Source organism: Euprymna scolopes, chromosome 22 (assembly GCF_053919585.1).
Source record: "Euprymna scolopes isolate OS-2025 chromosome 22, ASM5391958v1, whole genome shotgun sequence".
Classification (NCBI taxonomy): Eukaryota; Metazoa; Mollusca; class Cephalopoda; order Sepiida; family Sepiolidae; genus Euprymna; species Euprymna scolopes.
Genome location: NC_136503.1, coordinates 44,432,014 through 44,445,290, shown reverse-complemented (window position 1 = coordinate 44,445,290; position 13,277 = coordinate 44,432,014). Strand labels below are relative to the sequence as shown.

The following is a 13,277-nucleotide window of genomic DNA, read 5'->3' as shown; positions in this document are numbered from 1 at the left end:
AAACATTAATGGCTACATATGTGCATACATGTTTCTGTAAGCACCCGCGTTGGGGGACTACGTCTTCAGCCGCGTTATGACTCCCACCCAGGTTACATTCTAACTTTACAAACAAAATAGGAAAATGTTTTTTGATTGAAATATCAGTTTTCGACGGTAATTCTTGGCCTGAAGACGTAGTCCCCCAACGCGGGTGATAGCAGAAACATGTATGCACATATGTAGCCATTAATGTTTTTTTTTTTTGTTTTTTTTTTATATTATTATATTTAAGGAACTAACTTTCGGTCGACACCGGTAATCGCATACAACTACGTAATGCGCATACTATTTCTATGTGCTTGTTCCTCTTGGCCGTTATCTTTTAGGTCTAATTTCATTTTTATTTCATTAAATTTATTAAGGAAAAGGGGGAAAATGTAGTATTTGCAAATTTGTCACTGTATATTACTGTCGTAAATTACAACGTATTTTCCGGATGTAGTTAGAATACACTTACGACATTACTTCCGGTCATTTCTCGTGGATTAATCGTATAAAACTGAAGTCTCTAGTGAGTTAAAAAGATTTTCTTACATTTTTCTTTTTAGAAGCCGTAATTAAACATTTTAATATTTAGAGATTCTCGTAATATTTTCAAAATTATATTTTAAATTTAATTTGTAGTGAATGCTAACATTTTATTATTTTTTTTTTTAGTTCTGAATGCTTGAAATGTTAAGACAACATGGTGCCTGCTTTTGTGTTAGTTTCGTGTTTGTTTCTTTCACTCTTTAACGTTCGTAATACAATAAACTGTGAATTTTTTTTTAAAACGTAAAAATCTAAAATATCACGCAAATTTAATTTCTTTTCAACTTACTCAATAATTAACAATATGCCCTCTTCCCGTCAAAAATCTATTTCATTATTATAAATACCATCGATAGTGCGTGCGTCCTTTGCTGTTAAAAGTTCTATGGTTTGTTTGTATTTTCATCGGTAATTAAATATTGCCTATTTAATCTTTTGTGCGGCATTTATTTTCCGTTTTCAAATTAAATGTATTATAAATACAGATTTTGATCATATTTTTACATTAGCCAACAAGACAAAAAAGCGGTGGAAAATTAGGTAAATTTTTACCTGGTTTCCACCTTAAAAATGATTACTTTTCCTTTAAAATGACCACTTTTATAGGTTTTCGGGTATTTTGAAAACGTACACCCCATTTAAATTTTCCGCAAATTAGTAGTTTTCCAGATATTAAGCAATGTCAGTTCTTATGTTATTGTGTTCTTGGTGCGTGCGTAGTTTCTCAGGATTGCGTTTACTCGCACGAACGAGCGCTCGTTCGTTCGCGCGTACCAAGATGGCTACCAGCAATAACATGAAATGATATTGTTTAATATCCGGAAAACTACTTATTTGCGGAATATTTAAATGCTATATTCGTTTTCATCATACCCGAGAGCCTGTAAAAGTCATTTTTAAGGAAAATGTTAAGGTGGAAAGCAGGTAAAAATTTACCTTTCATTAAATAGAAAATTAATTATTAATGAAAAAAGTTTTCAAAGTAAATTGCATATTATACTTAAATAAACAGCATGAAGTAACTGCAGTCCGTCTTGTTACAATGAATGGCGGATATCAATAGATCGTGAAATCATGAAAGTACTGTAATAATGCAGTAATATTTAATTAATTGCGACATGACAATAAAGTAAATAACATTGGTTTTTAATTAAAATTAATTTATTCGATTTTCGCTTTAATAACGAAGAAACAAAACAAAAAGGGTGAAAAATATACAACAAATAAATGCTCATAAAAGTAAGATTAGTTAGTTTTCTATTTAACTGAATATTTTTTGTGTTTGAACTTATTTTAAAGTGTTTATTTACTTTTTTTTTTACTTGAAGCCGTTTTTAGCATGGGAAGTGGGGGGGTTGTACGTTCACCTAACAATTTAATAAAAAAAGATATCGTAAAACTTGATTTTAACTTGAAAATATTATTTTTTTAAAAATAGCGCAGTAACATAAGTGCATAAGCGCCGGTTTCTTAATGACATATATGCATAAAAAAATGTTAACTTTTTTTCTTAAATTGTCCAACTTCTTTTGTATGTGTATTCTAAAATAGTCATATATTTATAAATTCATGCAATAATTCAATTTAAAAAAGAAAGTATACTTTTTTTTTTTTTTTAAATGTTCACATAAGTAACATTAGGAGTTTCGGCAAGGATTTTTCTATCTTTATTAATTAAACTAGAACAGTATAAAATACTATTTTCATGTTTATTAGTTTCATGAACCCAATTTTGGAGGAGTTTATTTCATTTTGAAAATTCGGTAATATTGGAAATGCGAAAAATGAGAAAACCATCATTCAAAACAAATGAGAATGTTTGAATCTGTTTACAAATTAAGAAATTGATTTTAAAAAATAAGTTACATTTTTTATGCATGCATGTAATTCAGAAATCCTTACAACCACTCTTAATTCATTTAGTTATGGCATAAACTAAAAAATGTATCAGACCTGACGGAAGGTTAATTGTAGGTAGAGACTGCTTCATACCCTCCAAAAAATTCCAGCAAAAACCTAATAGTCAGCCGTGATTCTCTCCAGAATGTGCTGCTGCCATTGTGCACAGAATTCACTATTTCCATTGCTCCCAACGTAATAGATGTACTGAGACTAAAGCCACCTTCAAGACTACCAGCAACCACTGTAAAAGAGTAATAAAGAACATGAGAGATTGTATGCTCAATTCATCAAGTCCAAAGTAGCTGAGCAGAGGCTTGGTTCCCACCAATTTTGACAAATAACAAACAGGGTCTTGAATAAAAGTGTTTGCTATATCCCAACCATCATCAATGAACCTAATCTCATCAGCATCAGACAAGACCAAATTCTTTGCCAAAAACTTTGCAGCTAATTCTACCTTATGTGATCAGGGCTGCCAACCCCCCCCCCCCCATATTTTCTCCTGTGTCTGAAAACATGCTATGTGACAATCAAATATCTGTGCGTGATGTTGCCAAGCTAATCAAAAACCGTGATTCCAGTAAAGCAATTGGCCCTGACGGCATTCCTAGTGCTCAAAAAGCTTCGATCAGAACTAGCTCCCATACTTACAAAGCTGTTTAAGCGTTGTCTTAAGGAGAATTGCTTCTCAACACCCTGGAAAACCTCATCAGTATGTCCTGTATTTAAAAATTCAGATAGAGAATAGAGAAGTAATCAACCACCTCAGCAAAAATAATCTCCTCAGTGACATGCAATATGGTTTCCATTCTGCTAGATCTACAGCAGATGTGCTAACAGTTATATCTCATAGGATTATCGAATTTCTCAACAGAGGTTTTCTTTCTAGGGCAATTGCCCTTGACATATCAAAGGCCTTTGGCATAAAGGTCTACTTCACAAAATCTCCAGCTACAGATAAGCTGGAAATACCTTTTCAATTATTAAATCATTTCTCTCTGATAGGTTCATAAGAATAGTGGTTGATGGGCAGAAATCAGAAGCTCACAGTATTAATGCTGGAGTTCTTCAGGAGTTCATCCTGGGTTCAACTCTCTTCCTGATCTACATCAACGGTTTTCCAAATCACATCCTAAGATCATTTGTAGACATTTATGTTGCCATCTATGGCAGCACTTCAAATTCTTTCTGATTCTCTCTCTCCTTTGATCTTGATCACGTGGAAAGATGTGGCATCTAAAATCAAGCTTCTATCTTTACATCATTAACGCTCTGATCCCTATCTGGCATCAATTGAAATGAATGACTCTTATCTTGGGGAGGCTCCATGTTTTGACAAACTTCTGAGTCTAACCTTTACTCCCGATCTGAGATGGAACACATACATCAAATCCATTACCAAGGCTGCTGGATAAATGGCAAGATTGTTCTACTGCTCCAGTAGATATTTCACTGCTGATGCAATTCTCTGTTTGTATAAGAGCCAAGTATGTCCAAGGATGAAGCACTGTTGCCACATCTGGGCAGGAGCTGCTACAAGCAGTTTATCCTGCCTTGACAGAGTTTATAATACACTTCATAGCCTATAGCCTAGTGGGGGATGCCCTTTTCTCTTCCCTACAACCTCTTTCTCACAGAAGAAACATTGTGAGCCTGTCTCTGCTTTATCGTTATTTTCATGGCAAGTGCTCGTCTGGGCTCCAATCTATCGTCCCTCCTGGCCTGACTTTTATGAAAAACACTTGTCTAGCTAAAACCATTATTAATAATTTCCCCCCTCTCATTATCTGTGCCTAAACCTAAATGTAGATTCCATTAACAAAACTTCTTTTTTAGAACTGTACGCCTGTGGAATTCTTTTCCATTTTTCTTACATTCCAACTGACTACAATATGGTCATCTTCATTTTCCCATTTCTGTACACTCATTAATCCTTATCCTCGATTGGCTTCTGGGCCTTGATAAGTGGTGACTCCTTTGTAAAAAAAAAAAAAAAAACTGAACTCGAACATATTTTTTAAAAGTGGTTGATACAAAAGAAAGTTATATCAAAAGTATAAAAAAAATAAAGATAGGTTCACGAAAAACCCAAATCTTAAAATAGGGGCCATATTTTTGTGCTGTTGTAGTTTAATACAGAGACAAATAAAATAATTAGAATTTGTAAAATTATTATATATTTTTGAGTATTCACAGAAAAAATTTACATCAACTCTTGATTGCCAGCCTACGAAAATGATAGTAATGAAAACAATGTTTACATTTTGGAACCATCAAGTCGATCCATTATTAACGTAGCTACTTTTTTTATATGCACCTACTCATATGTTTAGAAAATCTATAAAAAAAAAAAATACAATCAGATTTTTACAAAATTTTCAGTTATTTTTAGAAGAATTTAAAATTGGATTTTTTTTTTTTTTTGTGAGTGCATATTTTCTTAATAATTTGATTAAGAAGTACTACATTTTAAATTGTTTTTTTCTGTCGTTTTAAAATTTTATTAAAAGTAAATTTATATGATTAGCATGGTATGGCTTTTGATTAGCATTAGTTTATCCAGTTTTTTCTAAAATCAAATGTTTACACAAAGGACCACATGAAAGTTGCCAACTTCCATAGTGAAAATGGTGTTATGTATCTGTATCACCATTTACTTAGTGTGAGTTGAGCCGGCTCCAGACAAATTCACCACATCTTGCATGAGCACAGCCCATCCATCTCTATTGGTGGCAGAGTCTTCTGCATGAATGAACCACTTTCATTTCCAACAACAAACACCAAAGATTTTAGAGTGTGAAACACTCTAGATCTGCTTTAACCATTGACAAGCAAGTTTTAAGCTACCCACCTTTCTGTTTATTCCAGCCAGCAGGTGTATTCAGAGCCACCAGTTGGCAAGCAAACTCATCTGGCAGACGGCGAAGAATGTGTCCAACCAGCGTAGTCTTCCTTTGAGCAAAGATGCTTCAATGTCTGGAATATCACACCTGGTGTGGATTATGACATTAGGAATTCTGTCGAAAGGCACTTTTGAAGATAACAGAAAACAACCTGTGTTTGACTAATTTGAATGAGAATGTCATATTTCACATAACCTGTAGCCGCGAAGTTTAAACTAAAGTACTTAAACTGTTCGATCTCCTCCACAATTTCGCCATTAAGAATCAGTGCAAATTGGTTCTGTGGAGGAATGTTGGCCGAAACAAACTTTGTTTTGGTTGCATTAATTTTTTCATGCCCACTTGTGCTATTAACTTTATTCAGCGCTTGTTGAATGTCTACGTAGGATTCGCCAACAGTTGTGACATCATCATCAAAATCAAAATCAGAGATTATGCAATCACACCCGGCCTTTGCACTTGCAAAATCAGTAAAATTTGTTTTGAGAATCCAATTTATAACATAATTAAAGAGTATGCATCCCTTATGGCCCCTGTTTGAACATCAAAAAAGTCTGACTCCTTCCTGTAACATCTGATCCGGGTCAGAGTAAGCCTTTATTAAATTGAGAAGTTTAGGTGGAAATCCGCCACGATTCATAATTTTCCAGAGACTTTCTCTTTCAAATGTCATGGAGAAGTTGATGAAACACACAACTGTTACTTGCTGGTAAGATTATCTTTGCTCGGGTAGCCACCTTAGCGAGATTTGATTGATGCAACCTTGTCCTTTATAGAAGCCACATTGCTTGGGGTGGGTATGTAGGCCCCTCTGTATTTGTAAACATGAAAGAGAATATTTTGGATGTAACATCAATTAGACTTATGCCTCGATAGTTATTGCAAATGTGACGGTCACCTTTTTTGAAGAAGAGAAGGATGGCATCGCTTCAGTCCTGAGAAACTTGTTTGGAGCACCAGAAGTTGAATTTGACAGATTAAGATCATCACTCCAAGATAACTTCATCAGTGCCACCTCACTTGTATTAAATTACAATAATATTTTACTTGTTTATAAACAAATATTGACAAACGGAGGTTAGTCTAATTGTTTGTCAGTGCTTGAAACAATTGCTTTACAGCCATGATTTTGATGGTTATTGCAACACGTTTTATGTCATCTGAAAGAAATGTTTTATGCCAAACTAAATAGTCTCTTGCATATTTAATGTTTCTATTTTCATTTAAAACAGCTAATGTATAAATTTAAAGAATTGTTTTTAAATGTGTTCTTATTGTTTTTTTTTTCTTTTTCATCTTTTAATAGTAAGAAGCGTTTTGAAAAGTAAACATGGGTGACAGACTTTCTGATGATGAGGTAAGTATGATTTTTTTAATAAATCATGTTTTTTGATATTCCAAGTTGTTTGAAATGATTATAGAAAAATCTGGTGAGTCATATGAGATGATAGACAAACCATTTGAAATTTATTATGGATAGTTCTATACTTATGCAGATTCTGTTTGTGACATTTAAGAAGTCCCCAGGAAGCATGGAATAAGTCCCTTTATTTCTATATCATCCTTATCGATGGTTTAAAAATAAAGAGACTTATTATTTTACTATTTAAATTAACATACGTGTTTGTGGTGAGTGTAATTAAGATAGTATTGTTGAAAAAAAAAAAAGAATCACTCTTTCTCTAAATGCTCACAGAGACATTAAGAAATATTAGAGAGTGGTTGAATTAATATAGTTAAATGGGGCAAAAGAAACACATATGTGTTTTAATGGAAATTGCTCCAGACAAGGTATGAAGCCATTTGATGTAAGGCGCTAACAAGAGCAAAAGATGATTATTATAAAGTAAAAGATGCCTATTGACCTTAGCATTGCAAAGACCAAAGCTGTAGATAGGAGGAAAACAGTTAGCAAGAAGCGAGTTCCACAAATGTGCAATTCTAGGAAAGAAGCTACTGGAACAGGAGGATGTTTTTAAATGAGGTATAAAAAGCGAATTGATGAAGACCAATGAGTCAAATGAGCTGGAATAAAGGAAGCAGGACATAGACAATTCTGAAGAACACGTGTCATAATAGTATTTATGTATGACTTGTTCAACTAATTCCAAATTACAACTAATTTGAACAATTAAGACAAAAATTTTGTTAGTCAAACATAATTCAATTGCAATATTGAAATATATTTTAGTATATATTTGATGTGTTTAAAATATGTAAGGAAAAAAATATCTTAGAGAAATACATGGATTTACTCATCTTTAGTATAAGTATAGATAAAAGCCTATGTTTGTTTTTTGTTTTTTATTTTTCCCAGTTTAAAATTGATATTTTGGGGGTTTTGTTTTTTTTAGACCGAAATGGATGAGGAATTGCAGCAGAAGGTTGTCCTGCAGCAACAGTTGCTTGCCCTGCAACAACAGCAACAGCAAGTGGTTGCAGCGATGTCACAAGCACCACCTCAGCCTCCTCCGCCTCAGCCTCCACCACCACCTCCAATTAGTGTTGGGAACCCAGCGGGTCCTGCTGCTGGCGACTATATTCAACTAATGGAGAAAGTACAGCAACAGCAGCAGTTGTTGGAAGCAGAGAAGCAGCAACATATATTGATGGAACAACAACAAAGGGTAAGTATTACATCGAGAAACAGTATTGAACAGTGAATGTGATTTTGCAATCGTATCACCATGCAACTTTTTTTCTGGTTCTTTTTTATTAACGTGCAGGTTGAGAGGCATCATTCATACTGGTGGATCCCTGTCCAGTAGTTGGCTAGCTGCATGCATAGAAGTATCCATAAAGATTTATTTGAAGCAAAAAGTTCTACAGAGGATACCCTTCCTTGCCAAATGTTTTTTTATGATCAACACTGAGTGCATCACCAACCAAGCTCAATGGCCTGCACTCGACTAAGTCAGTCAGCTTTTATGGTGGCTGAGATTTGTATGCATTTTATGGAAGTATACCTGATTAGAACATATCTCTGCCCGTTGGTTTTTTTATTTGGTATTCACAGCTACCTTCCATATCGTATGTAAGAATTTAATCTTACATAACCCAATGCCTAAGTGCCAGAAATAACCTGACAAAAAACATGACTTGCCTCCTCGATAGATAAATTCTATACATTCTGATTCATCTTGCAAAATAATTGGACTGATTTTGCTGGCAAAAAGTCAAGTAGTTGAATCTTTCAAGAAGATTTGTTAGTTGGATTCACAGTCGAATCTCATGGACAGTTCAGAAAGAAACACAAATAAAAAAAACAGTTTGATAATTAATTATCAGTTTTACAATTTTCATTGACTGAAATAATAATTTTACGTGGTTAATTTTTACCAAATTTTACGAGTTCATAATTGAATTTGTCATTAATCCCATAGTTGACTAGATGATTTAAAGGACATTTAATTACGTTCAATGATATGGAGACCCATTTTTATCAACACTTAAATGTCTTCCGGCAACTGGTTTTTTAGAATTCAAAATCCCACCAAAAATGAAATTCTTGAGTGAAAGCTTTGGCAGCAACCAATCAACGATCCTGTCTTATTGCGTTATTTCTGACACTGAAGGCTGTTCTCCTATCTGCCACCTAGGGACTTGGTGGATGGGACATAGCTTCTCCACATCACAAATACATAATTTTTTTTTTTTAATTTTTAAATAGTCTAATTTTTTGTGTGTGACTGCTTCCATAATAAATTATTAGAATCTTTGCATTCAATAACAAACAAGTATGTTTTTTAAATTATTTTCATTTAAATTTTATTAGGCATTATGAATTTATGCCATATTGTTTGCTTTAGACATCATTGGTACAAATACCCCATCAGGCTGTCTGAAGATACTGGTTTCTTGACCTAAAATGCACCAAACATTGATGTTATTGTTTTTTTCCTTTCTCTCTGCAAAATTCAAATCATACTATGTCAAGTCAAAAATAAAAACAACATATTTCTATACAAAACAACCAAACCAAACACCATGAATAAATGTTTGAAGATATAAAGAACTTAAAGTATAAAACCGTTTTAAAAAATTACTAGATTCAGCATTAAATAACCCAGAAAGAGTTGATATGCCATAAAACAAAACAACCAAACCAATTAATGGTACAAAAACTCACTATTTTCATATATCTGTTTCTTCAGTTTTTATTTATTTTACTTTTTCACGGATTTTTTTTTTTTAAATTTAATTTTTATCTGTAAAATTCCATTAAAATAACTTTTATATGACTTATTTTTGTCTTTTAACACTTCTCATTTGTGTTTTTGTATCCATTTTCTCGTTTTTAAAGCAACCTACCATTTTACATAGTGACCATTAATAGAGACAAATAAGAATATAAGTCAGGGGTGAAACTGGATATTTGTGCCTGACAAAATAAGGATGAGCAAATGTCTTATCTTGGCCTTCTCGATATTGTATGAAGTATTCCCGAAGTTATGTTTTGAAAATGTTGATAATCCGAAAACTATTCATCTGATCACTCTGAAATTTTGTATGCAGGTTACTGCTATTAAACAACACCATATCCATACATAAAATGTGAAAAAATTAGAAGTTGAAATTTCATTAAAATTTTGGGCCTGACTGAACTTTTTGAGGTTATGTTCATATAAAATACAGGACTTCATTAGCTACAATAGGAACCAAGTAGAGGGTTTCTATGATAAGCAGATCTAAAGTTATTACCAAAATAAAACTTTTCCGTAATCTTAGCTTTTTACTTAGATATCTTCAAATTAGATCAGTTCTGAGATAGACCATAACTGATATTTTGATCAAGTTTGGTGACAATTGGTCAAGCAATGAAGCCACTAGGTTGAATACAAACATGGTTACAGAGTCAACCAAAAGCATGCTCTCTTTGGTAGAGGTAATAACATTGTTGAAACCTGTAATGCTAGTGTTGAATCACCAATCAATTTGGTTTCAATCAAATTAAATTCTCATCTGGCGATGGTGTAAGTACAAGTTACAGTTTTGTGGTTTCAGTTCTCTTGTTTCTATGTGGTGTTCTTTTACTTGTGTTGAAATTTTTATATGACCGCTTAACCTGAATCATTTGTTTGCACATGATAATAGTAACAGCAATCTAATGTAAACATACAAGTAATGAAGACCAACATGAATTGACACAAACAAATATTATTGTTATTATGCATACTTATTGAGACCCAAATGGTGTCACAAGTTATAAAAAGTTCATTTATATCAATGCTGAACATCATGAATGGTCAACAATAAAGTTAAGAAAACCATTTCTAATAAAAGTTGGCATTTAATAATAATAATAATAAAAGAAAAAGAAACATTTCAGCATTTAAATTACACATAAAATCATCTATATATATAAAAGGCAAAATGTGTGTGACCATTTCGTTTCGTGTATGTCTGGCAAAGACTTTTCTCGTACACGCTCCGGGGGATGGGGGGGGGGGGGGGGTTACGATCGCTTACAAGTATTTATATACGCCCTAGATAATAATATCTAGGATTTGGGAAAGCGCATCGCGTGTAGATTTATTTACATCGACTTTTACAAAATTATTGCTATTTTGGCTTCTCATGTGTTGATTTGGATTTTTTTCGTATAAAAAGCGAAACTAATTCAAAGCTAATACTGTTCTCGGCATCGCGCCGGTAAACGTCCAGAAACAATCAGCTTTGATCAATGTGGGGCCAAACTCCTCTCATATCAGACAATTGCTATTCAATCTGGACAGTGGGGCCCCCTCCCCAACATCTTGGGGGGAAAAAACAGTCAAAGTTGGGTAAACAAACCCAAGTTAACTGCATGACTTCTATTTGACCTCAATAATTAGGTCAAACAGAAGCAGCAGAGTTAAACTTTTATTGCTGCCACCTGTCAATAGTTAAATAAATAAATACGTGTTTCCCTTGTATGTCTCTGTGGCCCAGCGGTTAACGTCGTACGTCTTTTTTTTTGACACTTTAATTTCCAACTTTGCCTCAAGGGTTCGGGTTCGATCCTCATACTCACCTAACAAAACTTATTTTTTTATTTTAACCTTGACCCACCCCCGGAGTTTTGATTTACCCAAAACCACACACACCTCAAAACACCCGGGCATCACCGGGTACTCCCTGCTAGTCTATATATATAAAACAAAGCAAGATTTTCACAATTCATCTTTTCCCTCCCAGATGTTGATTGACCAACAGCAACAACAGCAGCAGCAGCAGCAACAACAGCAAGCAGAAGAAGCTGAGATGATGCGGCAACAACAGCTAGCCATCATGCAACAGCAGCAGGAGGCTGCACATAAAGAAGAACAGCAGAAGTTTATGCAGCACCAAATGCAGACAGGTAAGTGAACTATAACTTGTCCTTAAATGATTTTTGGCCTTAATAAGTCGTCACCCAATAATGTTTACAAAAATACAACAGCAAAAAAAAAAAAAAAAAAAAGATTATACTTTTCGAAAATGAGATCTCATTTACATTGTTTGCCTCTGAATTATTGTTCTTGTTACCGGACATATTTCAGTAAATTTTTACTTCAACGGCAACTCAGTACTCACCTTTAAATTAACGACGTTTTTTGAGGTTGCTGAAAACGAATATCACATTCAAATTTGGGGCAGACAAGTAGTTTTCTGGATATTAAGACATGTTTTCCCCTGATGTAACTTGATGAATGTCAGTGGTGGTTGCCATTCTTAACATGGGAAGGAGGAGATGTTTTGTAGCATGCATGTGCATTAGTATTTGTTCAATTGGGAAAAACATGGCCACCAGTGAAAACAATAAATTACATTGGATAATGAAGGTCTTAATATCCAGAAAAGTACTTGTCTACCCTAAATTTAAATGCGATATTCATTTTCAGCATACCCGAAAACCTCCAACAGTCGTCAATTTAACAGTGAATTAAAGTGCCATTAAAGTAAAAAAAGAAAAATACTGGTATATCTAAGTAAGAAAGTAAAAAAAAATACTAGTATTTCTATTTCTACCATGTTTCAGTCAATATATTCTTCAACCTTCTTCAGGTACATTGCTTATTTATATATGTTAACATTTTCCCATATTTAAATACAATTGTCTTTTTATTTCTACATTAATACCTCTTATATACTTAAGTGTAATGTTTTTGACATTTAATTCTAAATAAATGATTGCTTATACCTAATTGTGAAGGTAGACTTTAATATATGCCTGGCTAAATGTTGGAGAAGAAATTTTATGCACTGATAAAAATTTACATCACATCCCTAAGTCCTAGAGTATCTAAATTTTTTACAATTTAATTGAAACTTTGTGTAATGGCTGAAAACGAGATAAAATTTACACATTATGGTAAGGAACAAAGCAGTTCACACTAAGAGTTACATTGCACTTTTGGCATTGTTAGTGGTTTACTATTGCAAGATTTATTTATATAAGTTCATAGATCATTGACAAAATAAAATTTTAGCAAATTTCACAAGAATTTAAAACTGTTTCAACAACTCTCTCTCTCTCTCTCAAAGCGGTCCTGGATATGACCTAAAACTATATCCGATGGTGAGGCCCCAGCTTGCGGACCTTGGGGAGTGTGGAACCACCCTTTAATTGCCATTGCTCCCAGATCCACTCTGACCTGGAGTGGTAGTACTATGGGTTAAATAGAATCCAACTTAAAATACAAATATACTCCATTAAAAATCGTTCCTCAAAATAACTAGGTTCGGCATTAAATAACCTGAAAAAGATTGATATGCCGTAAAACAACTAAACTCTCTCTTAAAATGAAATTTTGTGTAATGACTGAAAATGGAATAAAATTTACAAATTATGATAAGAATCAAAGCAGTTCGCAATAAGAATTAGATTGCACTTTTGGAAATAAGTTAATGGCTTACCATTGCAAGACTCAGTTCATG

At 33.5% G+C, this 13,277-nt stretch overlaps 1 protein-coding gene across 2 annotated transcripts in view; it reads left to right on the top strand.

Annotated features, from left to right (window-relative positions):
* Positions 1-268: 268 nt before the first annotated feature.
* LOC145243385 (splicing factor 3B subunit 2-like) overlaps positions 269-13,277 on the top strand; it is a 56,640-nt gene continuing 43,631 nt past the window's right edge. The window contains exons 1-4 of one of the 2 annotated variants that reach the window (XM_080106219.1): positions 269-553; positions 6,685-6,735; positions 7,733-8,005; positions 11,556-11,718. In XM_080106219.1, coding sequence (XP_079962345.1) covers positions 6,709-6,735; positions 7,733-8,005; positions 11,556-11,718 — 463 coding nt within the window. In that variant the 5' untranslated portion in view covers positions 269-553; positions 6,685-6,708. Of the gene's footprint in view, positions 554-6,681; positions 6,736-7,732; positions 8,006-11,555; positions 11,719-13,277 lie in introns of both variants that reach the window. The other variant, XM_080106218.1, reaches the window with a different exon arrangement.